The sequence below is a fragment of the Vulpes lagopus genome, chromosome 5 (assembly GCF_018345385.1).
Source record: "Vulpes lagopus strain Blue_001 chromosome 5, ASM1834538v1, whole genome shotgun sequence".
Lineage (NCBI taxonomy): Eukaryota > Metazoa > Chordata > Mammalia > Carnivora > Canidae > Vulpes > Vulpes lagopus.
Genome location: NC_054828.1, coordinates 102491401 through 102518523, shown reverse-complemented (window position 1 = coordinate 102518523; position 27123 = coordinate 102491401). Strand labels below are relative to the sequence as shown.

At 40.4% G+C, this 27123-nt stretch overlaps 2 protein-coding genes across 8 annotated transcripts in view; one reads left to right on the top strand and one right to left on the bottom strand.

The window, feature by feature from the left end:
- Window positions 1-21824, bottom strand: part of MAP4K3 (mitogen-activated protein kinase kinase kinase kinase 3) — a 185161-nt gene extending 163337 nt beyond the window's left edge. For all 5 annotated transcript variants that reach the window (XR_005987929.1, XM_041756085.1, XM_041756087.1 and 2 more), the window contains exon 1: window positions 21699-21824. Coding sequence is in view for 4 of the 5 variants with exons in the window: in XM_041756085.1 (XP_041612019.1) it covers window positions 21699-21794 (96 nt within the window). In the remaining variant the exon portion in view is untranslated. The remainder of the gene's footprint in view (window positions 1-21698) is intronic.
- On the top strand, window positions 18316-25168 carry LOC121491306 (CCAAT/enhancer-binding protein beta-like). Of its 3 annotated transcripts, none has more exons than XR_005987930.1 (2): window positions 18316-21438; window positions 22767-25168. XR_005987930.1 is itself a non-coding variant. In XM_041756090.1 (2 exons), the coding sequence occupies exons 1-2, from the start codon at window positions 21793-21795 to the stop codon at window positions 22880-22882; spliced, it is 717 nt and encodes a 238-aa protein (XP_041612024.1). In that variant the 3' UTR covers window positions 22883-25168. The 3 variants fall into 3 exon arrangements, 1 of the variants encoding a protein (XP_041612024.1); XR_005987931.1 differs by lacking the exon at window positions 22767-25168 and adding an exon at window positions 21555-21692; XM_041756090.1 differs by lacking the exon at window positions 18316-21438 and adding an exon at window positions 21793-22393.
- Window positions 25169-27123: the final 1955 nt, after the last annotated feature.

The window sequence follows — 27123 nt, the reverse complement described above, 5'->3', positions numbered from 1 at the left end:
AAAAAAAAAAATCACACCTGGTACATAGTAAATACTTCATAAATGCAATCTGCTATTATAATTATTCTTATTGACATTCAGTACTTCCTAGTATTCTCATACAAATAATTTGAGGCTTGTTGACGAGTTTCCTGCATGATCCCTTCTTGCTTATTCCTCCCCCAACAGGTCTTCATTCTGCAATATTCATCTCAAATATAATGCCATTCCACTTTATCAGTCTAAATCTAAACCACACCTCATGGCCTAACTTTCTCTCTTTTCCAAAAAGCCTTTTGGCCATGGACTGCAGCATTTTCTCACTTTTCAATTTTTATCGAGAATCACATAATTCAGTAAATAATCACAAGATGATACATATTATTTAATGTTGTGATTAAATTACTTAGTACCATCCCCGTATCTAGTCTGCCACCTCGTTGAGAAGAGGGATTACATCCTCATCATCAGCCATAGCCCAAACTCGGCACAGATTCTCCATAAACACTCTGATGCACATCCTAAAATAAGAATGAGGGACGCCTGGGTGGCTCAGCAGCTGAGCATCTGCCTTTGGCCCAGGGCATGATTCTGGGATCCGGGATCGAGTCCCACATCGGGCTCCTTGCAGGGAGCCTGCTTCTCCTTCTGCCTATGTCTCTGCCCCTCTCTGTCTCTCATGAGTAAATAAATAAAATCTTCAAAAATAAAATAAAATAAAGAATGATATGGTACTAGAAGGATGTTAACAGGATGAAACTCAACAACAGACTACAGAAAATGTATGTCACCATCCCCTTACCTTCTGAATCACCTGCAATTAGCATTCTTTGCCAACCATTTCAACCACTCAAGAAAATGACTCTACAGGCAGCAAACATATCTTCCTAACTAGACTCACTGGTCTCCCAGTACTTACCTCCCCTAGTACTCTGCTGTACAGGACTCCAAATTACCACTTTTTATTAATCTCAAAGTACCTGTATTTGTATATGAACAATTTATTTTTTTTTAATGTATTTATTCATGAGAGACACACAGAGAAAGCGGCAGACATAAGCAGAGGGAGAAGCAGGCTCGCTGCAGGGAGCCCAATGCGGAACTTGATCCCAGAACCCCAGGATCATGACCTGAGCCAATGGAAGACGCTCAACCACTGAACCACCCAGGTTCCTCTGTATATGAACACTTTAGATGGAAGACCATGTAAAGACACTAAGAAGAAACAGCCATTTATAAGCCAAGGAGAGAATACTCATAAAAAACTAACCCTAACAACACCTTGATCTCAGACTGCTAGCCTCCAGAACTTTGAGAAAATAAATTTCTACTGGTTCAGCAATCCACTCTGTGATACTTTGTTAGAAAGCTCTAACACACTAATACAAGAACCAGAAACAGATTCATACAAACACAGTCAAGTGATCTTTGACAAAAGAGCAAGGGCAATTAAATGGAAAAAGGGTGGTCCTTTCAACAAATGAAACTGAATCAACCAGACAGCCATGAGAGATAACAAAGAAAAGAAAGAGAAAAGAAAGAAAAACGGAGGTAGGAAGGGAGGAATGCAGGAAGGGAGGGAAGAGAGAGAAAGAGCAAGGAGGGAGGGAAGAGAGAGAGAAAGAGAGAAGGAAAGAAGGAAGGTAGCCAGGCAAGCAGGCAGGAAGAAAGGATCTAGATACAGATCCTACACTTCTCCCAAAACTAACTTGGATCAACATGTATCAGACCTACATGTAAAATGCAAAACTATAAAAGTTTTAGAAGATAACTGACAATCTAGGTGACTTTGGTTTGGATTTGGAAGTCAGTTTTTAGATCTAACACCAAAGGCAGGAGATCCCTGAGTGGCTCAGCGGTTTAGAGCCTGCCTCTGGCCCAGGGCATGATCCTGGGGTCGGGGGATTGGGTCCCACATCAGGCTCCCTGCATGGAGCCTGCTGCTTCCTTCTGCCTGTGTCTCTGCCTCTGCCTCTCTCTCTCTCTCTCTCTGTCTGTCTCTCATGAATAAATAAAATATTAAAAAATAAATAAATAACACCAAAGGCATGATTAACAACAAACTTGATAAGCTGGACTTCGTTAAATTAAAAAACTTCTGCTCTGCTAAAGACACTGTAAAGAATGCAAAACCACAGACTGGGAGAAAATATTTGTAAAACATATAGCTGATAAAGGACCTGTATAAAAATATATAAAGAACTCTTAAAACTCAACAATAAGACAACCAAACCAATTTTTTTTTTCCAAGCCAATTTTTGAAAGGACAAAAGATCTGAAGGGACACTTATTAAACAAGATATATAGATGGAAAATAAGCATAGGAAAAGATGCTCAACATTACAGGTCACTAGGGAAGTGCAAATTAAAACTACAATGATACCACTACACACCTATTAGAATGGTCAAAATCCAAAACACAACATCAAATGCTAGCAAGGATGTGGAGCAATCGGAATGGGAATTGCTGCTGTTGGCAATGCAAAATGGTGTAGACACTCTGGAAGACAGTTGGGCAGTTTCTCACAAAGCTAAACGGCCTTACCACACAATCCAGCAATTGCATCCCTTGATATTAACCAAATGAGCTGAAAACTTATGTCCAAACACATGCACACAGATGTTTACAGAAGCTTTACTCATAACAGCCAAAACTTGGAAGCAACCAAGATGTCAATCGATACATGACTGAATTTGTAAACTATGAAACAATCATACACTGGGATATCATTCAGTGATTTAAAAAAAAAAAAAAAAAGAGCTATATAAGCTCCAAAAAGACTTGAAGGTTGAAGGAACCTTAAATACATACTGCAAAGTGAAAGAAGGCAGTGTGAATAGTCTACATACTGGGGTGCTTGGGGGGCTCTGTTGGTTAAGTGTCTGTTTTCAGCTCAGGTCATGATCTTAGGGGCCCTGGGCCTGAGCCTCACATAGGGTTCTCTGCTCAGCAGGAAATCTGCTTCTCCCTCTCCCTCTGACCACCCCCCCCCACTTGTGCTCTCTTTCTCCCTCTCAAATAAATAAAATCTTAAAAAAAAAAAAGTCTACATACCTATGATTCTAATTATATGCCATTCTGAAAAAGGTAAAACTATAGACAGTAAAAAGATCAGTGGTTGCCAGCGGTGGGAGAGGGGGGTAAGGCAGAGGCAGACTCAGATAATTTTCAAAGCAGTGAAAATACTCTGTAGGATACCGTGATGGCTACATGTCTAATAGATCTGTCCAAGCCCATAGAATGTACAATACCAAGAGTGAGCCTTAATGTGAAATCAATACTGTTTTGTTAATTTTAACAAACATATTGCACTAATGCAGAATATTAGCAGGGGTATATAGGAACTTTGTACATTTTTTTTTAGAGGCAGGGAAGGGCAGACAGAGACAATTTCAAACGTGGAGCCCAATGCAGGGCCCGATCCCACAACCCTGAGATCATCTGACTGAAATCAAGAGTTGGATGCTTAACCGACTGAGCCACCCAAGCACCCTCGGAACTCTGTACTTGTTCAATTTTTCTGTAAACCTGAAAACAGCTGAGTCCACAAAAACAGAAGTAAACCCTGGGTACAACAGATGAAGGGAAATGGAAAACCAGGATTGGGGTTTCCACCAACAGTAGCATAAGGATAAAAATAGAAGAGATGGGGAAGGGAGAAATTGGCCTTTGCAAACTAGATGTTTGAGGTTTTAAAATTACTTCAGGATAGGTAACTATCCTTACCTATCTACTACTCAACTACTCAAAACAATATATTAGTACAGAGACCCCTGGATAAAACTAGGCCCCTGGAAAGGACTCTCGGTAAGGTAAAAACAAAAACACAAAAAGCAACCCACAAACACAGGAGGATGATAAAAACAAAGCTGGTCTCTCCTTGGGCTCTGAATACGAAGGAAAAAAAAAAAAAAAAAGTCCCCTAAGAAGGCAAAACCAGGAACACCTGCAGCTGAGTGTCCACCTTTGGCTTAGGGCGTGATCCCAGAGTACCAGAGTACCCGGATGGAGATGGAGTCCCACATCGGGCTTCCTGCATGGAGCCTGCTTCTCCTTCTGCCTATGTCTCTGCCTCTCTAGGTCTTTCATGAATGAATAAATAAAATCTTTAAAAAAAAAAAAAGAATGCAAAACCAAGGGCCCAGCTGCTCATTTGGGCTTGGGGTTCAAATGTGCATTACTGGGACACCTGGGTGGCTCAGTTGATTAAGCGTCTGGCTTCAACTCAGGTCATGATTTTCCAGGATTCTGGCATCCACCCCCATGTCAGGCTCCTGGCTCAGCAGGGGACCTGTCTCTCCCTTCCCCCTGCTCATGCTCTCTCCCACTCTCTCTCTCCATCAAATAAATAAAATCTTAAAAAAAAAAAAAGTCAAATGTGCATTATTCATGAAGCGTAGGGAATTCTGAACAGAGAAATTAACAAAGATCAGTTCTAGACCAAAGAGACTCATGAGGTTCCTGGAAGAAGCAAAAGTAAAACTATTTTGGAAAGACACCCCCACAATTCGAGCCACAAAAAATTCTTACAGGAAAAACTTGATGAATTCAGAATTAAAATAAAAATCTACCATAAGTGAGTCAGCAAACACAACAACAAACAGCAAGATTTAAAAACCCTTAAAATCTGAAAAGACAGTAGTTAATTTGAAAGAAAATGTTAAGTATGTTAAAATAATCAAAATTAGAAAAAGGAATCAAGAGATGCCTGTGTAGCTCAGTGGTCGAGCATCTGCCTTTGGCTCAGGTTGTGGTCCTGGGGTCCTGGGATCAAGTCCCTCATCGGGCTCCCTGCAGGGACCCTGCTTCTCCCTCTGCCTGTGTCTCTGCCTATGTCTCTGCCTCTCTCTCTCTGCCTCTCTCATGAATAAAATCTAAAAAAAAAACTAAATTAAATTAAAATAAAACCCAATTAAAAAATAAAAATCCTTGGGCAGCCTCGGTGGCTCAACTGTTTAGCGTGGCCTTCAGCCCAGGGCCTGATCCTGAAGACCCAGGATCAAGTCCCATGTCCCTGCATGGAGCCTGCTTCTTCCTCTGCCTGTGTCTCTGCCTCTCTCTCTCGCTCTCTCACATGAATAAAATATTTTAAAAAATAAAAATAAAAATCCTTAAGTCTAAAAATAAGGTGAAAGCTCTTCATCACAATGCAATTATCAACTAATAAATGCAGAAGTAGTTAATGGAATTAGAAAACCACTATTTTGCACCATAATAGTAATAACTCAAGTATGACTCCTCAATGGATGTTAAAACTAATAAAAAGTACAAATCAGATGAGGAAGGAGATACCATACATTCTTAAGATATCTTCCCACAAATTATTTATTAATTACAAAAGGAAAAAATAATAACTTTATATGAAGAAACCTGGCAGATCCATGTTAACCAAGTGATCAAAACTAGTATTAATAATGGAACAAGTGAGCATCACATGCCTCCTGATACTATTAAGAGGACCTATCGCTTATATACACTTCTGCCAAAAATTCATAACCTGAATTAGAAAAGGAACACTAGATATACCATTTTTCAACAACAAAAAGATGATGTATACTCCTAAAAAGTGTCAGTGTCTAAAAAGAAAAAGTTGAAAAACTATTCTAGATTAAAAGAGACCACAAAATTTTGCTAAGTAAAAGTGATGTATGATCCTGGATTGATGTCTGGACTAGGAGAAAATTACTATTGTGGATCTCATTAGGCCCACTAGTAGAAATCTGAATAAGGCCCATAAATCCAGTAACAGTATTGTATTAATATTAAAATTTTCTGATTTTGATAACTGTATTTTTATTTAAATGAATACATTTAGACAAAAAAGAATAATGAATGTTTATTGCTAAAGGAGCATGATATCTGCAATCTACTCCCAAATGTTTCAGATAAAAATATAATATGTACGTATATAGAGAGAAAATGTGATAAGATGTGGCAGTGTTAAACATGGTGAATGTAGTAAGGGTGTAAAAGAGTTCTTTGTATTATTTTTGCAATTGTCCTATGAGTTCAAATTATTTCCCCCCAAAAAAGGATTTTTTAAAAGCAACAGATTATACACAGACTAATTGAAAATATTGAATATATGAACCATAATACAAGATACAGAATAAAGAGTTGGAAAAATCATGACTTTACGGGACATGGTGAAATAAAAGGATAAAGCATACAACAGGAGCTCTCAAAGGGAAACAACAAAGAGATAGGGAAGAAATAATAGTCAAAGATATACCAGCTCAGAATTTCCCAGGACTAATGAAATGCTACTCTTTAAAGAAAAAAAAAAAAACAAGAATTTTTATTCATATCACATCTAAAAACCATCAACATGAAAACTGCAGGACACAAGAGTCAAACAAACAAAAAAAAAATCCTTTTTTTAAAAGATTTATTTACTTATTAGCAGAGTAAGGGGTATAGATGCACAGGGAGAGAGACAATTTCCAGCAGACTCCTCACTGAGCACAGACACACGGCAAGATCCCACAACCCTGAGACCATAACCTGAGCAGAAATCAAGAGTCAGATGCTTAACCAACTGAGCCACCCAGACACCACCCCCTTCCCCAAAAATCTTAGAAGTCAGAGAGAAAAAATAGGTTAGCTACAACAAACAGTTAAATTGGTAACAGACTTTTTAACATTTTATGACAATAGACTTTTTAGCAACAGCTAACCAGAAGATAACAGAGTATCCTCAAAGTTCTGAGATTGTCAACTTAAGAGCTCTATATCAAAAAAAAAGAGTTCTATATCACCCAAATTATGATTTGAAAGTAAAGTCGTAATAATGACATTTCTGAGGTTAAAAGAAAGACTGAGTTCACCTTATACAGTCCCTCACTTGAAAGAGAAAGAAACAGAAATAAAGATGAGAAAGAAAGAAAGAAAAAGAACCTTTCCAAATAATGCTCAGGAAAAATACTGAACCCAGAATGCTATAGTACAATGCCAAGACATAATGGTGAGCAATTAAATTTGAAAACACATATAGGTAAATTGTAAAGAAGAACTTTCTGTAATAAAATAATGTTAAAAAACACTTATTGGAGAGGGGCCCCTAGACAGCTCAGTTGGTTAAGCGTCTGCCTTGGGTTTAGGTCATGATCTCACAGTCCTGGGATTGAGCCCTGCATTGTGGTCCCTGCTTACCCAGGAGTCTGCTTCTCCCTCTCCCCTCTGCTCGTGCGCTCTCTCTCTCTCTCAAATAAATAAATAAAATCTTAAAAAAAAAAAAAACACCACTAATCAAGGAGATATAAAACAATGTAGAACCAAAGTAAAAACAACACAAAAAGGAAGAAAGTAACTGAATTAAAGTACTCCAAAGTTCATGTACTTACCAGAAAACAGAAATATTAATCTTATGCATGTTGAAATTTCACCAAAAGTATAAAAATAAAATGTATCACTTTTAACTCAATAGAGGGGAATGAGGGGGAAATAAAAGGAAAATGCATTGAATAACATCCAAACAGCAACCTAAGGTTAGAAAGACAAGCCTGGCCTTAACGAATTTGGAAAACTTTATACTATAAATCAAATGAGTTCAAATTCTTCAGTTGACATTCATTTGTATCTTGGGTCCCTGAAACATTATCTATCACATTTCCTATTACGGACCCTTATTTTAGTTAGAATGGCTATCTGTAACCTCTGCCCACTTTGGTCCCATGGGACTTTTTTTTTTTTTTTTTTTTTAGATTTTATTTTTTTAATTAACTTACGGGGGAGAGAGAAAGAGATTGAGACAGATTGAGCACATGCACATACACAGGGGGAAAGAGAATCTCAAGCAGACTCCATGCTAAATGTAGAGCCTGATGCAGGGTTCAATCCCACAATCCTGAGACCATGACCTAAGCTGAACTCAAGAGTCAGATGCCCAACCAGCTGAGCCACCCAGGCACCCCCCTACAGCAGTATTTTTACCTGTTTTTACTCTTTTGGAATGGCTTCTCCCACAGTTCTCTACAAACGCAAACCCCGTATTTCTTTAAGTCCTAGGTCAAGACACACTCTTCCAGAAAGTCTTTACCAGACTAACCCCATCTCATCTTACCCTTAAACTGAATTTCTATAGAATTTATAATATATCATTGCTTTTTTAATTATTAAAATACTGCCTTAGGAAATTCCTTAAATCTTTGATTTAGCATAAGCTCCTCAAAATCAGAGAGAAATTTTTTAGGATCTCCTAAACAATCTGGCACAATGTTGTTCATTATTCACTTAAGAAGGAAGCAAACTAAGTTATTTTTCTTCAGTAAGTTAAAAAATATGAAATCTGCAAAATATGCACACATAAATACATATCTCATATAAAAATATCTCAGATTTTTAAAGACTTTGCTTTGATCTTTAGATAAGAACGCTAAAGTGAACAGATTTTAAAGTCATTTCCCATTTTCTTTTCTTTTCACTTTTGCCAATTTTAAAAGGAGTCCACATGCTCAGAGCTAAAATGTACAAGGTCAAGTGAAAGGAAGTCAGACATCACTAATACAGTGAAGATTTTAATAAAAACTGAAAATGTGGCTCACATTCTGATTACCGCACCATCTTGAAGTATTACAGAGTAATTATCTTTACTACAATATTAAGAGAAAAGGCTAGGGATAAAATTTAGAAGTTAAAAAAAATAAAAGCAAAGCAATAAGATAAAGATCTAAATAAATGGAGAGCAATAACATATTCATGTATCAGAAGACTCAATGCTGTTAAGATCTCAAATTTCCAAGAATTGAGCTACATAATCCCAATAAAATCCCAGGAGGCTATCTACATGATAAAATGTCTTAAAATTATGCACAAAGTCATGAAAAAAAATGGGCATGCAAAAAGTGGTGAAATCTAAGGTCTAGTTAATTGCACTGTGTTAAATCAAGCTCCTGATTTTGATAATGCATCATATATAAAGCAGTCACTACTGGAAGAAGTTGGATATTTGCTAAACACAAGATCTCTTTGAACTCTTTTTACAACTTCCTATGAGTTTATAATTATTTCAAAATAAAAAGTTAAAACAAAATCCCAGCAAGCTTTCTTATGATTTGAAAAGTGATGCTAAAAAAAAAAAGAAAAGTGGGATCCCTGGGTGGCGCAGCGGTTTGGCGTCTGCCTTTGGCCCAGGGCGCGATCCTGGAGACCCGGGATCGAATCCCACATCAGGCTCCCGGTGCATGGAGCCTGCTTCTCCCTCCGCCTGTGTCTCTGCCTCTCTCTCTCTCTCTGTGACTATCATAAATAAATAAAAAATTAAAAATAAAAAAATAAAAAAAAAGAAAAGTGATGCTAAAATTCATACAGAAAAAAACAAAGACTTAAAATAGATGAAACAATTTTGAAAAAATAGAACAAAGTTGGAGAACTCACTATCTGAATCCAAGACAATCCATAAAGCTGTAGTAAGCAAGACAGTGATGAATTGGTAGAAGCCAGAGAGCTCAAAAGAACAAAACAGAGTTCAGAATATCCCCATACATGTTCAAAAGAACAAAACAGAGTTCAGAATATCCCCATACATGTATCATCAAAGGTGCTAAGTGAATTCATTTGTAACAATTTGTAAAAATTCGTTTTATATGAAGTTCTTTGTTTTGGGTTTTTTTTTTTTTTTTTTTTTTTTTTAAGATATTTACTGGGACGCCTGGGTGGTTCAGCAGTTGAGCATCTGCCTTTGGCTCAGGGCGTGATCCCCCAGTCCTGGGATCGAGTCCCACATCGGGCTCCCTGTAAGGAACCTGCTTCTCCCTCTGCCTCTGCCTCTCTCTCTCTGTGCCTCTCATGAATGAATAAATAAAATCTTAAAAAAAATAATAAAATAAAGATTTTATTTATTCATTCATGAGAGACAGAGAGAGAGAGAGGCAGAGACGTAGAGGGAGAAGCAGGCTTCATGCAGGAAGCCTGATGTGGGACTCGATCCCTGGACCCCAGTCAGGATCACGCCCTGAGCTGAAGGCAGACGCTCAACCGGTGATGCCACCCAGGCATCCCTCATTTACATGAAGTTCTAAAAGAGTTTTTTCAGGGACAGAAATCAGAACAAAGATTGCTATGAGGGAGGGGGTGTGAAACCGACTGGGAAAGGGCACAAGGGAACTTTCTGAGGTTAAGGAAATGTTCTACCTTAATAAGGCTGTGGGTTACACAGCTGTATCTATGTCAAAACTCCTCTAATTGAAATACTTAAAAAAAAAAAAAAAGAAATACTTAAGATTTATTCATTTCACTGTAAATAAACTACAATTTTATCTTAGAAATATATAATAGCATACAAGCTTTGTAAAATATTTGTCTATAAAACACAAGAAAATACATCAAAATACTCAGAATATTTATCTCTTGGGAGTTAGATCATTATTTTTTAAAATGCATTATGAACATATATATGCCATATTAACAAAACAAGAACATATTTAAATGTATGCCACAATAGGGGCACCTTGGTGGTGCAGTCAGGTAAACATCCAACTCTTGGTTTTAGCTCAGGTCATGATCTCAAGGTCATGAGATCGAGCTGCACGCTGGGCTCCACACTCAGAGTGGAGTCTGCTTGAGACACTCTGTTCTCTCCCTCTGCCCCTCCCTGCTGTCTGTGTTCTCTCCCTCTCTAAAAGTAAGTCTTTAAAAAAATGTATGCCACAATAAAAACATCTAGCCCATATTCTACTGTTCTACTCACTAATTCCTACATCAATTACCTTCCAAATCTGTAGCACTGTTTGACAGGAAGACATCTCTGCAGGTCTTCCTAGTAATCCCTCAGTAAGAGCTGAGAGAAAAGTACTGATCTTATCAATTTCCATTAGTTCTAAAGACCTGCTAAAGAACATACTCCACAGAGAAAGGAAGCATCACTCTATTAGTTTCTTCAGAGAAACTATAGCAAAAAAAATGAAACAAAAATCTCACAGATATCTCTTTAGAAATATCCCAGTTTCCATCACAGTTCCTCCCTCTTTGTAACTGATATCATTCTCCCACTACTAATTTATTTGAACAAATATTTTATGTGCTCCTCAGGTTTAAAATTTTGAAATTCTCTTCAAATCATCTTTCTCCATCCTCCTATTTCTTCACAAAGCCCCATCAAATGTTTCTCCAAGATGCTTTTCATCAGTTCCTTCCTTTCCATTCTTTTTACTACTTTTCATCTTGTCTGCTCCATCATCACTTAACCTCACCCTTAGTTTACTCCACATAATCTTCTAGCACAATTCTGTGAATCCCTTAGAGCCTCTGGGATTCTTGAGGGTTTGAAAAGTCAAAATAATTTTCATAACTATATAAAAATGTTATTTGCCCTCTTTAACTGTGTTGACATTTGCACAAGAGAGCAAAAGCAATGGTTCTAAAACTGCTGGTGCCTTGGCACCAATCAAAGCAGTGTCCCACAATGTACTACCAATCACTGTATTCTTCACTGCCATGCACTCAAAGGAAAAAAAATAAGCCAGTTTCACTGAAGAATGTCCTTACTGAAACATAAACATTATTAACTGTATTAACTCCTTACCCTTAATACAAGTCATTTTGATATTTTATTTTATTAAATACATAAAACCCTTCCATTGCATACCAAAGTACAATGCAATGGTTGGTTCAAAGAACAGCATTTGTGATTTTGAGTTGCAAATTGCACTAGCCACTTTTTCCATAGGACATCATTTTTATTGGAAAGAACTGACAAATTGATTATTCATGCTTAGATATCTGACATTTTATTGAAAATGAATTAACAAATCTGTCACTTCAATGAAAAAACCCAACAGTATTTAGTTGTGATACATTTAATTTAGTTCCTTAAAAACAGAAATTTGAATCTTGGAAAACTTCTATGTACCATCAATACTTTTAAACTTTTCTGATGAAAGGAGTAATTATTTTTGATACTGTATAATGAAATATGGAAATTATGGGAGATCTGAATAACTCAGTGAATCTCTACTTTCCAAATGACCAATGTATGTTAAAAGAATCATGCATGGGTAAAAAAAGACCCATTTAAGTCCAAGAGAGACTAATAATCATTTTAACATAGCCGGGAGGAAAACTTCATGATATGGTCTTGGATTCCACATAACAACTAACTTTTATTTATTTATTTATTTAAATTTTTATTTATTTATTCATGAAAGACACACACAGAGATAGAGGCAGAGACACAGGCAGAGGGAGAAGTAGGCTCCATGCAGGGAGCCCGATGTGGGAGACTCGATCCCAGGACTCCAGGATCATGCCCTGGGCTGAAGGCAGATGCTCAACTGCTACCCACCCCGGCGTCCCACCAACTAACTTTTAAAAAGTTATAAACTGTCAAATTGTGAAAAGTATCAGAGGAAAATATCCACGATTATCTGAGAAGGCTATTAAAATATTGTTTTCCAGGGCAGCCCAGGTGGCTCAGCGGTTTAGCATGTGCCTTCAGCCCAGGGCCTGATCCTGGAGACCTGGGATCGAGTCCCATGTCAGGCTCCATGCAGGGAGCCTGCTCCTCCCTCTGCCTGTGTCTCTGCCTCTGTCTCTCTGTCTCTTAATAATAAATAAAATCTTTAAAAAATATACTGTTTTCCAAATACATACGAGATACCAGATTTTCTTCATATTATGTCAACAAAATATCCCAACAGAATAATGAAGAAGTAGAACTGAGACTCTTACTTAACCAAATACTAAACTTCTCAGGTATAATTGCTAATATAGTCAACAGCAATAGATATTGACATAATCACAAACCTGAAGTTCTCAATGGCATAAAGGAGCTCTGACACCAAAAATTTGAGAATCACAGATTCTATTTAGCAGATAACTCCATCTTTCCTTTCTGATCCATTCTCATCATGATTGCCAGGATAATCCTGAGCATAGCACTTCAACGTCACTCCTTGTAGAGAAACCTTTCAAGTTCCCAAAGTCCTACCATTTCATATCTAAGTGACTTTATCTAGTTTCCAAGTTTATAAATTGGCCCTACCTTACCTAACAAATATTTCTCCATGCTCCCCAACACAAGCCTTCTGTGTTAGTGAATCCCCTCTTCTAGTCTCCAAGCCTTTACCCATCCCGGTAGTTACACATACCTGTGAATACCAAGGCCCTTATTCCCTCCTCTGCCCACTTCCTCTCTCCCCCTGCTGGCTCTCAACTATCTAATCTTAATTCATTTTTCGGGGGCCAGAGGTCAAAAAGGACAGTGCCTTGAATATTAGGTTTAAAAGTTTGTACTCTACAGGCAATGTAGGAAGATTTTTTTTAAGATTCTATTTTTATTTATTCAAGACAGACACAGAGAGAGACGCAGGCTCCATGCAGGGAGCCTGATGCGGGACTCGATCCCGGGTCTCCAGGATCACACCCCAGGCTGAAGGCGGTGCCAAACTGCTGGGCCACCAGGGCTGCCCTATAGAGGAAGATTCTCTGAGCAGGAGAAGGTGGATGACCATCTCAAACTCCTAACAAGACTTTAATCAAACAAATGTCTTATTTGAACATAACTAAAATTCATAGTCAAATCTAAAATTCTTCTAAAGAGTTTAAGGACTAAGGTAAGCAGTACACTGAAATCCAAACCTATAATCTCAGGTCAAGGCAGCCTGGAACTCTGAAAAGTGGCATCTTCCAGAACAAAAAAGACTGAAAAATGAAGCTAAAGCAGAAAATAAACATGTTTTCATCTCTTGAATCTAAGGTCTTTTGGTTTTGATGAACAAAATCCATTCTTAAGACACAGACATGGCAAACAAGCACATGAGAAAATGCTCCGCATCACTTGCCATAGGGAAATACGAATCAAAACCACAATGAGATACCACCTCACACCAGTGAGAATGGGGAAAATTAACAAGGCAGGAAACCACAAATGTTGGAAAGGATGTAGAGAAAGGGGAACCCTCTTGCACTGTTGGTGGGAATGTGAACTGTGCAGCCACTCTGGAAAACTGTGTGGAGGTTCCTCAAAGAGTCAAAAATAGATCTGCCCTATGACCCAGCAATTGCACTGCTGGGGATTTACCCCAAAGATACAGATGCAGTGAAACGCCGGGACACTCGCACCCCAATGTTTATAGCAGCAATGTCCACAATAGCCAAACAGTGGAAGGAGCCTCGGTGTCCATCGAAAGATGAATGGATAAAGAAGACGTGGTATATGTATATACAATGGAATATTACTCAGCCAATAGAAACGACAAATACAGGACACCTCGGTGGCTCAGCAGTTGCGCATCCGCCTTCGGCTCAGATCCTGACCCCGGGGTCTGGGGATCGAGTCCCACATCGGGCTCCCTGCCAGGGCCTGCTTCTGCCTCTCCCTATGTCTCTGCCTCTCTCTGTGTATCTCATGAATGAATAAATAAAATCTTAAAAAAAAAGAAAAAAAGAAAGAAAGAAACGACAAATACCCACCATTTGCTTCGACGTGGATGGAACTGGAAGGTATTATGCTGAGTGAAATAAATCAATCGGAGGAGGACAAACATTATGTGGTCTCATTCATTTGGGGAATATAAAAAATAGTGAAAGGGAATAAAGGGGAAAGGAGAAAAAATGAGTGGGAAATATCAGAAAGGGAGACACAACATGAGAGACTCCTAACTCTGGGAAACGAACAAGGGTGGTAAAAGGGAGTTGGGCAGGGGGTGAGGGTGACTGGGTGACGGGCACTGAGGGGGGCACTTGATGGGATGAGCACTGGGTGTTATTCTATATGTTGGCAAATTGAACTCCAATAAAAAAAAAATCCTTTCCTAAAATCCTAATACTATTAAAAACAAAACAAAATAAAACCATATGTAACAGCTACATACATTCACTAGTCACTAAAGGTCTTTTGTTTAAAATGACAGTGTCTTCATATGCACAAAATAGGTATGACCATCACTTAATATGCAAAAGATACATTAGGCCTACTGATTTACTTTAGGCCTAATAATAATTCAAAATGCTTAATTCATTCTGTACCCACTATGCCAGAACTCTAGGTCAAGCCCAATGTCCTCTCTGTAAAACCTATGATTTATCGCAATCAGAAACGATTTCCTTTCTCTAAATTCACGTAGCATATGGTTTGTCCTCTTCATGTCAGTTAATTCACTCATTCCACAAATATGCACTCAGAGTCTAATATGGGCCAGTTACTCTTCTAGGCTCTAGAACACAGCATGAACAGAATAAAACCATCAGCTTCCCGGATTTAAACTATGGTGGGAAGAGAAAGGTAATACACAACTAAATATAAGGTGACAGATGTCATAATAAAAATGAAAATTAGGTAAAGAGCAGAGGTAAATTTTCTATAAAGCTAACAACTTAAAAAAGTTCAGCCTCCCTCACTTGCATGAGCCTCTCTGAGTGCTGAGAATTACTGGGAAATGCAGAAAGCCATAGGAGGTGACCAGTAGCAGCCAGGATGCTAATAGGGAGCATTTTATGGGAGCATTTCTGAGTAAATACATAGAGATCTCAGAAGAAAAGGACCTGACTCTAAGGTTACAGCATTTTGTTGGGACACCTTTTCTCATTCTAAATAAATACTTTCATACCAAATTTTTTATTCTAATTTATTTGTTTACTTAATGAGAGCCCTCAAAGCTGTATAAACTCCAGGCTCCACAAAATCTAGATCCATTCCTGCTAATGAGAGAAAATGAGTGGGGTGCTGTTTCCTATAGGGTGGTAAGGAAAAACACACTGAAAGGTGACATTTGAGTTGAGACCCAAGGGAACAGAAGAAGCAAACCATACAGCTATTGGGGGAGGGCAGAATTCAGGCACAGAACACGAAGTACAAAAACCCTAAAGCAGGTACATGAGAAGCAGGGTATGTTAGAGCAGTAGCAGGAAAAATACATAATAGTAAGTAATACTAGACCATAGAAGCAATTAATGATTACAGTCTTGTGTACCAGGCACAGTCCTAAACGCTATTCTAAGCATTGCTACTTTACAACTGAATAAACTGAGGCACAGAGAAAAGAATGAAAGTAAATGGCTAATACTTGCTGAAGCCAGGCAGTCTGACTCCAGAACCCAGCTCACTCAGCTCTTAAACCACTTTACTAATAAGCTACAGAGAGGTCGGCTGTTCAGATTATGCAGTGTCTAGACAATCTCAGCCAGTAAGATGTTAATATGCTAGAAAAGAAATCAAGGTTTTGATCTCAAACTATGATAGCTAAAATAGGTACACGTTTTATGTCCCTATAAATACCAAGTGCCATGTCTTGTCATTTTTGCTACTCCACTCACAGTCCCTAACACATTTCCTTTCATATTATAGCTATTCTATGTATGACAGTTGTTCCTTGTACTCTCAAGAGAACTAGCAACTATTCACTCTCAATGCAAAATAATGTATTAGATGTTCTTTCACAAGTAAATACATATGCACATCAAATCAAACACTTCCTTCAGGGAATCAGATCCATATTAAAGTCAGATAACCTCTTTTGTATTTTTAAAGCTCTCAAGAGAGGGCAGCCCCAGTGGCCAAGCGGTGTAGCACCGCCTGCAGTCCAGGGAGTGATCCTGGAGACCTGGGATGGAGTCCCACATTGGGCTCCCTGCATGGAGCCTGCTTCTCCCTCTGCCTGTGCCTCTGCCTTTCTCTCTCTCCCTCTCCCTCCCTCTCTCTGTCATGAATAAACAAATAAAATCTTAAAAATAAATAAATAAAGCTCTCAAGAGAAACTCACAATCCATTCCACTGTCACTTTCCATCTCAAATAAATACTGATGCTGGAAAATTCTACCTTAATTTACCTTAAATGCACAATCTTTCTGAAGTTTAGGACCATTTCCTCAGGTTGCTCTAGACTTTGTCCTCCATGAAAGTAAAAAAATAAGCATACTCCCGATCATACTGTATTTTACTTCAGCTATTCTTTTCTAAATGCTTAAGGTGTTCAAGTTTCTCAACAGGTTTCAGAACTGAGTTTTCCAGTCTTATAAACACTGACTATAATGAAAGAATTAATCTTTGATGATACTAATCAGAACACCTTGAAAAGATACAGAACTACAAATAAGCAAACACAATTCACTAAATGCTTGAACAAATTAATTTCCTCATTTCACTGCCCAATCTTCCATTTTTCTTCAGTCAGCTTTCACAGAGACTCTGTTTACATACAGTACCATGTGAATGTTACTTTGGAGCTTAGCAACATTGCAGCCTCTGCTTCACCAGTAATGGCTTCCAAACACACACTGATAAAATCAGTATCGACATTTCCAAAGCATGTTCTCTACAAGGCACAAATTCTAAGAACAAGCAATATGTATTACAAAGAAAAAGAATCCCGCAGTCAAGTAAGTTTGGAGTTTGCTGGTTAAGCAACACTTAACCAGTTTCTTTACCATATGACTTCTGAACCTTTAGTATACTCAGAGTAATCTTTTTCCCGGAGCTTCCCAACCACATTTTGAAATGCCTACACTCCTGTCCAGGATAAGAGATGATTCCAATGCCCCAAGCCTTAGCAAACTATCAACAGTTGGAGCTTTTGACAAAAGTGGGATACAAGGAAAGGCCCATTTGGAGGCAGATGTAGTCTGTGAAGAGGTCAGGTGGAGACAATGGGGAGAGCTCATGAGGAAGCATAAGCTGGAGGCAGCTGGGAATCGTTCACAGGGATCAAGGTTAAGTCTTAAGACTAGACCAGATACTTCTGCAGAAACATTAAGACTGGTCCTTCAAACTTCCTTGCCTTACCCCATCTCCAGCTTTAGTATCTTCTGCTGGTCTCTAGCAATAAATCTAGAAAAACATCAGGACATGGGGTAGGAATAAGACCAATCCAACTGAAAAACTGCCTGTGAAAATACGATTAATGTAGATAAATGTTGATAATGTGATCTGGCATAAGACTACCTAATTTCTCCATGAGAACTCTTTGAAATGACAAACCTAGAGGTTTTTCATTCTTTTCTTTTTTGTAAATGTAATGAATGCTATAAGCCATCTCTACAGAAAAACACACGCACACAATATTAAACCTATTAATTTCAGAGGGCTTCCCGGGCCTCCTGAGGCCCAACCATTGAGCTCTCTAGTCAAGTCTTAGTTCCCTAGATAACCCCTGCTACAAATACTTCATCTCACAGATGAAGGGCATAGTTACAGGACATTTAAAAGTATGACCTTTTTTTTAAACTGTATTTCCCATGTACTTTAACATAGTGCAGAGAAAGTGTATACTATATTTATGTATATTTTTCAGTCTAGAAAAAATGAAAACTTATTTGTTGAGTAAAACTCAAGTTATTTATCTAACACCAAAAACAGAAAGGCATATGAGCGATAACACCTTCACAACAAAACAGCTGAGGCGCTAATTTTACAAGGCCACATAGCTAATAAATCTTAGATCTTCCACATTCTACTTCAGTGCTTTTTAACTAAACCATGCCACCTTAAGTAAGCGTATTATTTCATTGGGTAGGATAGTTTTTAAAATAAAAATCCCTTGAAACACCCACCTTCTAAGAATGACTATAAATAATTAGATCTCTTATTAATGTGATCATTCCATTTTTAGCACCTAAACACAAATTAAGGAGCAAATTATACATACTGGCTTTTGAAAACAAACCCTCTAATGCACTCCTCTCTAATCAACACAATTTGTATAAATAAGAAAAATCTAAAACAGCAAAACAAATACAAAAAATCTGTTATCTTTATACATGGACATGATTACAGACAAGAATACAAACAGCTTAAGCTTTAGGTTATTTAGCAAGGAGGGGGTATGATGCCAAAAACCACACGGAGTTTCTCTGCTTTGGGCCCTTGGTATGGGAAGAGTCTGGCAGGCAGGGATCAAGCATCTATTATCTGATGTCCACTTGGCAGACTCTACAAAAACAATGAGCCCTGGCTGCACAGCAGGAGTTAGGTATTCCAACTACTAAAGATCCACTCTAACAGAGTGGCTACAACTCAATGTGCTCAACTACAGGTGTGCCTTAATTTCCCCACTGGAAACTCAGTAATATGTTATCTGCTCATATCCCATCTTTATAGAGGCAGTACTGCTACTGTTAAGTCTTGGGTGGCCTGGGTGGTTCAGTCAGTTAAGCATTTTACTTCTGCTCTGGTTATGATCTCAGGGTCCTGGGATCCAGTCCGTGGGGCTCTCCGATCAGTGGGGAGTCTGCTTGTCCTTCTCCCTCTCTCCCTCCCCTGCTTGTGCTCTCTGACTTTTTTTTTTTTTTTAAATGCAGTCTCAAAAGGCTAAGGTTCAAATTGTGGCTTTGCCACTTGCCAACTCTGGCAAATTACTGCAATTTCCCTGTGCCTCAATGTCCTCAAATGCAAAATGGAATTAATTAGAGCACCTATTTCATAGGGTTGCTGCAAGGAGTAAATAAATTAATACATGGAAAATCTTAGAGCAGTGCCTAGCAAATAATAAGCACTCCATAAATGTTAGTTCTCATTATCATTACCTTAAACAGATGACAAGAGTAATCAACTTATACCTGTATTGGACTTAGATGTCCTCAGGAAATTACAGGCTTTAATTTTTTTTTACTTTTTAATCATGTGGCTTAAATACCAGCTGTTTTTTCTAAATATAGTAAATACATGGCCAATTATTTTTGTAAAGAACTTGAAAAGAACTTACTGTACACACTGCCACCTAGGACTTACACATTAAAGTTTAGTTAACTTTTCAACTGAATGTAACTTTTTTGAAAGATTTTATTTATTCATGAGAGACACAGAGAGAGAGACAGAGAGAGACAGAGACAGAGACACAGGCAGAGGGAGCCTGATGTGGGACTTGATCCTGGGACTCCAGTCCAGGATCATGCCCTGAGCCGAAGGCAGACGCTCAACCACTGAACCACTCAGGTGTCCCCAACTGAATGTAATTAGACTCCCTTAACCAGCTCTAATCTACTTGGATCCATTGGCTTCAACTTTCATAATCACTACCAATTCCAAAACAGCCATGGTTATTCTTACCTGGACTATTACAATGGCTGCCTAACTGGCTGCCTATCTGTTCTTTTCCTCTCCAATCTTCACTCCAGCAAAGTAGATCTTTTAAATCTAATTTTACTCCTCTACATAAAACCCTGCAATGGCTCCCCATTGCCCTAGAGAAAAATCTGACCCCCTTAAAGGACCTAAGAGGCCTGTATGACCTATTCTCCTGACTGCTCAGGCCACTGAGGTCTTTCAAATCCTTACCCTGGTTCCTTGGGTCCTCACAGCCTTCTCAGATTATGCTCTATCTGGCATAATCTTCTCTCCCCACTGCCTCTGATTCCCCAAAGGAGATCAGGTCCTCCTGTTTCTGCTTTCATAACCCTAATCCTAATCTTCTTTTCTCCGGGCAGCACAAAATAAAACTGCAATAAAATAATTATCCAAATGGTCGTTTAATGTTCTTCTTGCTCCCTCAAAAATATAAACTCCAAGTAAGACTTAGGAATAGGTCTCTTTTCCTGCTACAACCCAAGTGCTTACATGTCCAGTACCTTATACACAATAGGTGTACACAAACCGCCTATACTATCTTATGAGAAAAACTGACGAGACAAATGATGACAGAAGGCGAATCAACCACGAAACAAAACAAATGCAGAATCCTAGCCGCATTGTGAGTGGCCATACGTGTTATACTGAAGTAAAAGCCAAAAACCTACTGCTAAACAAAAAGTTTAGCTAGGACTAAACTTTCCAAAGTAAAATTAAGTTTCTCTGTGCATCCTCAGATGTCATGTGAAACAAGAGGAGTTCCACTTCAGTCACCAGTAAGAAGATCCACAACTAAATCAAGACTGCTGCCACATTTGGCACTACCCGCTTCCTGGCAGTCTCTGCGAGGCCAAGAGTTGAGCTGGCCGGGGAAAGAGTGATTTATCTCCCACATTTAAAAGGGGTCCCTCTACAACAGTAATGCTGTACGACTAATGGACTTTGAATTTGTGAATTCTAACCTAGTCAAGCCACTACCTTTCCTGAGTATTCAATTCGCTTTAAAAAAAAAAAAAAAAAAGCTGAATCTTCTGTGTCACTGACAAAAACAAGTTTAATGAGGCATCATAGTCCAATTCCATCTGGAGAAAACAAAGTTGCTTTTTCCTCCAAAACAGGGGTAAAAAAAAAGAAAGAAAAATTATACTAACGAGATCTCTTTAACGAAAGTCATTACTTGGGAAAAAAAATTTTTTTTTTTTTTTTACTTGGAAAATTAAAAGATGGCATGCGGATGCTAAGAGGCAAAAGGCTGAGGGGGGCGGCTGTGGCAGTGGGGGCAGGAGCGGCAGACCTACACGGCGGGCCGTCCCAGCTCCGTCGGACGCACACAGGTTTGACATACGCCAAACCCCCCCGCCAGCGGGGCCGTCGCACTGACCCGGTCAACGCAACAAACGACAAGCCCCACTCCGCGCTGTGCTGAGGAGAGCGGCCCGCTCGCGTCCAGGGAAGCGCTCAGGTAAGCGCCCCGAGGTCTCGGGGTTACCCGCTTGGCCCTTTGTTCGTTCCAAGGCAGCGGAGCCCCGGGCGCCCGCTCCAGCTCCAGCTCCTGCTCCTCCTCCTCCTCCCCCACAGCTCCCGGGCGCCCGCGTCTCCCTCAGTGGGGCAGCGCCGACGCGGGCGCCCAGACGGCGGCGGCTGCGGCAGCGGCGCCCCCCGCCCTCCCCGCGGCGGGTCCCGACCCCGCGGCCTCCGCGGCGCGCGGCCCCTCGCCTTCACCTTGTAGACGTCGCCGTAGGTGCCGCTGCCGATGCGCTGAATCAGCTCGAAGTCCTCCTGCGGATTCCGGCGGGACAGATCGAAGCCGGGGTTCATGGCGGGCCCCGGGTGCCCCCCGCCTCCCTCCCGGGCCGGGGAGGGGGGGCGCTCAGGGGGCCACACGGAGAGTGGGAGCCGCGGCCGGCCCCCTGCTCCCCCGGTGGTCACAATCGGCCGGCTCCACGCTGCGGCCGCCGCCGCTCCTCTCACGCCGCCGCCGCCGCCGCCGCCCCGGCTAACCGTCCCCGCCCCCGCAGCCCGCCGCCGCGCCGAACCCGGGTCACACCCACAAGGAGAGGAGAACGCTCGCAGCCCCTCGCTCGGGGTGCAACTCCAACATGGCTTCCGCCTTCGCCGCTCCTCCCCCTCCCCTTACTCCGGCTCCTCCACCCTCCTCCCCCTTTTCCCGGCTCCGGCCCGACTGCGCAGCCGCGATCCCGGAGGGAGCGCTCCCGGCCCCGCGCGCGTGCGGCCCCGTGCGCGCTCCGGCTCCGCGCGCCTGCCGGGCGTGGGCGGGCGGGCGGGCCGGCAGCCGGCGGACCCCGCACCGCGTCGCGCCCCGCAGGGGGGCCGTGGGGTGGTGGAAAGTAGCTCCCATTCGCTGCTGATTCACCCCGAACGGCAAAGTTGGATGTTGCCCTCTCAACGTCCCAACCGTAAGCTGCTGGTATAGTTTTAATTTGCAAGACAGCCAGTGTCCCCGATTTATTTATTTTTTTTGAAGCATCTATACGTAGGACACGGCCGAGCGTCAGAGATTTTCTGGGATTGCAGAGGAGTGGCCATGAGGAAAGCCCCTGAGAGGAGTGAGCCGTGCTAGCTTGGATACCCGACACTGGGCCCTTGGAACTGGCCTGCTTGGTGCAGAAGAGGGCAGGCCTGGAGAGCAGCCAGGAGGCGTGTGGAGTGGAGAGGGCGTGGGAAGCTCTGGGGGAAAAACACGCTGAGAGGCCGCCCGCCAGCCCCAGTGCAGGGCGTGGGAAGCAGGCAGAGCCTAGAACTAAAGCAGTGATTGACCTTCTTCTCCAGAGACGCTGGATTATCAAAGACCCGGGCGGGTCAGCCCAAGCTGTGGAGCAACCTTGCGAGGGAGAGGTTGTGGAGGGTGGAGCGTGAACAAGATCCGTCCTGCACCTGAAGTGTAAACATAAGGATGATGCGGAAGCTCTTTGGTTGACCTACCCACAACCCCACCCTGCGTGAGACCCAGATTGTGAGCATTAACAGCCAATCTATGTGGACACCAGCTCCAGCTGTTAATATCCGTGCAGGCAAGCATGTGAACGTGGGTTAATTTTCAGTTCTCAATAAATTGTCCACTAGGCATTTCCAAAAGCTTTAATCAAGCTTTAATCGATGGCCACTTGGACAGTACCACTTGGAGTTTTGTTTCAGAAATGTCTTCCTAATATCCGTAGGCACCACACCTTCTGACCACTAGTGTTCCCTAATGCCCAAACCTCTTAAGGATAAAATAAGTATAATCAACTTTGCCTACAGTAAGATTGCATATTTATTAAGTTCTCAAAGAAGTTGTTTATCTGAGTATCTATTGACTACAAGATGTTGGGAAATGACCATCTGTTCGCCTACTCAAGTAACCTTCCAATTGTCTTCATTTTTTTTTCAAACATTTTTTTTTTTTTAATTTTTATTTATGATAGTCACACACACACAGAGAGAGAGAGGCAGAGACACAGGCAGAGGGAGAAGCAGGCTCCATGCACCGGGAGCCCAACGTGGGATTCGATCCCGGGTCTCCAGGATCGCGCCCTGGGCCAAAGGCAGGCGCCAAACCGCTGCGCCACCCAGGGATCCCTTCATTTTTAATTAAAGCATCAATTAATACGTGCATATAACTTAAATTACTGACATATGAGTCCTTATCATGTTTTTTTTTTTTTTCTACCCATGATAGATCTTACCTTAAGGCTCTGGTATTTTGAGAATTAAACTCCTGAATATAAATGTTACTCCATTCCTGCTTTTGCCTGTTTATGGCACTTGCTGGGAACCCAGACTGCAAGCCTTTCTTCAGTTTGTCCACATTTGAAGAATTGTTTGGTCTCTTTAAGCCAAACATGAGAATAATTAGTCCAGGATTCAGATAAGCAGACCTAATAAACTATCCCAAATAGGAATCAGTTCTGCTCTTTTTCTCTGCCTTTTCAATACAGGAAAGCCAAATTCTCAGCACAAGAACCTGGTAATGGTTTCACTATTTTGTTTGCTGGGATTATCATCTGTGCAGATAACTGCATTTGCATCACTAATAGACTTGTTTCAAAGAGAAAAGACATTTCAGTAGGGCTGAACCGGTCTTTAAGGTTTTGTTTGTTCCATTTTGGCAGGGCCAAGCTAGTCCTTTTGAAAAAGGATTGATTTTCATGTAAGGGCCTGATTTGCCATAGGGTTGCAGCATAAATAAAAAGGCTTTTGCAATTAACTGCTCACAAAGCATAAAATATTTTGTTCTTTGTATAATATACATGCAGATGCCAAATCTGATGTCTTTGTTTTTCCTATTCCAATGCTCCTCAACGTTGCTAGAAGACTAATGATCACACTTTCTTTGAATCCGAGAAATAGCTTCCCTCTTCTATGATTAGAAACATCCTTAGAAGTCATCTACTCTTTTCAATTCAAGAACTGCATCTATACCATCTTTCCTGAGTTTACTGCTAATTGAATACCTTCAATAAAAGGAAATTCACTGCTCCCCAAAACAACTCACCTTGTTATAAGATAGTGCTAGAGAATGATCATAATAACAACAAAAACAATAGTCACATCTAACATTACTAAGTGCCTACACAGTGCCAGCAACTGAGCCAAGTACTTCCGTGTATTATCTCATTTAATTCTCACAACAACTTGATGACATAGGTATTATCATTTTTTGAGGTATAGGCAGATTAAACTGGCTCAAAGTAAAGGAAGTTGAAATTTGAGCAGAGGATAAGACACAAAGGCCTGACTCCTCTTAGCCACTAACCCATACTCTGCTTTACAGTATACTTTTTAAAATTTCTCTTATGCTACATCAATACCTGCCTCCTTGTCATGCATTTAGAGTCAACGATTAACCTCAAAAGAAAAAAAGTCAAAGATTATTAGATTCTAGTGGTACAGAAAATAGAGAAGAAAACCACAGTGCCTTGCTCTCAGGGAGTTTGCAGTCTCACAAAACTGTGATATATAGGAAGGATGTTAAAGCTAAATCTTAAAGAATGTGTTGGAGTTAGCCAGAGAAGTAAAGGGGAGCCAGCTCCAGGCTGGCTGCTTAGCCCTACCCCCTTAAAGCACCCACCTGTGGTAAGCATCACACTGTAGGGAGCAGGTAAAGGCCAAGATGGACAGTATATCCAGACCACCCTTCTCTTAGCCCATCCTTCATCAGTCTGTAGCTTAGGGATTCTTTAGTCTCTGTACCAACTTTCAGTTTTAGTCTCAGGACTTCTGTCTAACCACCCGTTGGATCTGCTTCTTTGGTTTACTGACTTCATAATCACCATTCACATTTCAGTATGCCAAGAGCTCTGAGAAAGGAACACGGAGCAAGCCTTAGCTCAGAAAAAGACCCTACAACCAGGTCATCCACGAGAGGAGGAGAATCAGACTCAGATATATGTGAAGCAACAACAGAGAGTTCCAGGATGTTATATAGCCTAGTCTAGCACAGCTCTGAGCCAGGCAGGCTACCTGATTCATATCTTATCTCTGTCCCCTACTGAATGACCTTCAACAGTTATTTCAAAATGGGGCTGCTCTGGAGTCAAAACTAAAATGTATGTTAAGGAGCACCTGGGTGGCTCAGTCAGTTAAGCATCTGACTCTTGGTTTCAGCTCAGGTCATGATCTCCTTGGTCATGGAGTCAAGCCCTGAGTTAGACTCCACCCTCAGCAGGGAGTCAGCTTGAGATTCTCTCTGTGCCTCTACCCACTCATGCTTTCTCTCCCTCTGTCCCTTAAATAAATAAATAAATAAATAAATAAATAAATAAATCTTTAAACATAAATAAATAAAATACATTTTAAAGTCAGTAGTGCCTGGGCCACAGCAAGCCCAGAAAGTACTAATTACTATTATTTTGAATATTTTTTAGAATGATTTATTTATTTATTTATTTATTTATTTATTTATTTATTTATTTATTTATTTATTTATTTATTTATTGGTATAAGTGTAACTATTTTTTTTTACAGGGTTAGATTAATTTCAGGCGTACAATATAGTGATTCAACCATTTCATACATCCCTCGATGCTCATCACGACAAGCGTACTCCTTAGCCCCATCGCCTATTTAACCTAATCTCCCACCCACCTATTTTAGGTTTTAAAGGATGACAGTCATGGGGATGGGCATGGAGATATTATTTAGGAAACAAATGCAATAATATATATAAGAGAACCTGATTTAAGGCCAAGGATGCTGAAACCAGAGAGAAGAGAAAGAACACAAAGATCATTAGAAGGTGGAATTGAAGGTTTGAAGGGGTGAGGAAGCAGGCAAACAATGGGTGACGTGTAGGCTTAGACAACAGGAAGGTCCCAAGAGGGTGATAGTATTTACCATAGTAGGAGGTATCAGGGTTATTTGGGGGAGGATTTTAGTCTTGAGTCAAAGTAAATGATTCTGCTTCATATCTGTTAAGGTGGAGATGCTCAACTAGAAACGTAAAATTGGTGACAAAATATAGAGTTGAAACTTAGGATGTCAGGGCTAATTTTTAAATGTTGAGAGTCATAGTTTAGGAGTTATTAAGTATCTATTATGTTCCAAACAGTATATTAGGTTCTAACCGTGTAACAAGGCATGGTTGGGTTACAGACAAATTCTCAGATAATCCCTTTACAATGAGATGAGTCCTAGGGTGCAGGGAAGCAGAGCCAGAAGGAGAGGTTAGGTGCTACTTAGGCTAACAATCAAGCCCTACATCAGGCTAACAATTTGGCTCTTTTTCAAGCCAATATATATTTAAATTTTTCTTTAAATATTTTTTTAAAATAATATATTCAACATTTACTTACAGGTAAGGTGGAGCTCTGCATGGGGAATAGGTGGAGATGGAAGTCCTCAGGTGTAAGCTTTCAGCTTCCACCCTGATATTCTGAGCAATTCAGTTCTCCCAAATTTGCATATGTCCCAGCACAGTTATTTCTCAATGGAGGTTTTATTAGCACTTTGGGTAGGACAATTCTTCCTTGTGTGGGGCTGTCCTCTATTTCAGTACTGCTCCCAGCCACACTGACATCAACCACAAAAATAGTCGCACATATTTCCAAATGTCTAGGGTTGGCCTGGGGTGGGGGATGGGAGTGACTGGATTGAGAATGTTTGTCTATCATGTCCTTGAGAGAACTGTCACCCACACCAAACTATT

Excerpts from the sequence above, each read along its gene's own strand:
- LOC121491306 (XM_041756090.1), top strand. The coding sequence starts at position 21,793 with ATGGCGGGCCCCGGGTGCCCCCCGCCTCCCTCCCGGGCCGGGGAGGGG. Across the intron at positions 22,394-22,766 it reads GCCCTCTCAACGTCCCAACC|AGACGCTGGATTATCAAAGA; the intron begins GTAAGCTGCTGG and ends CTTCTTCTCCAG.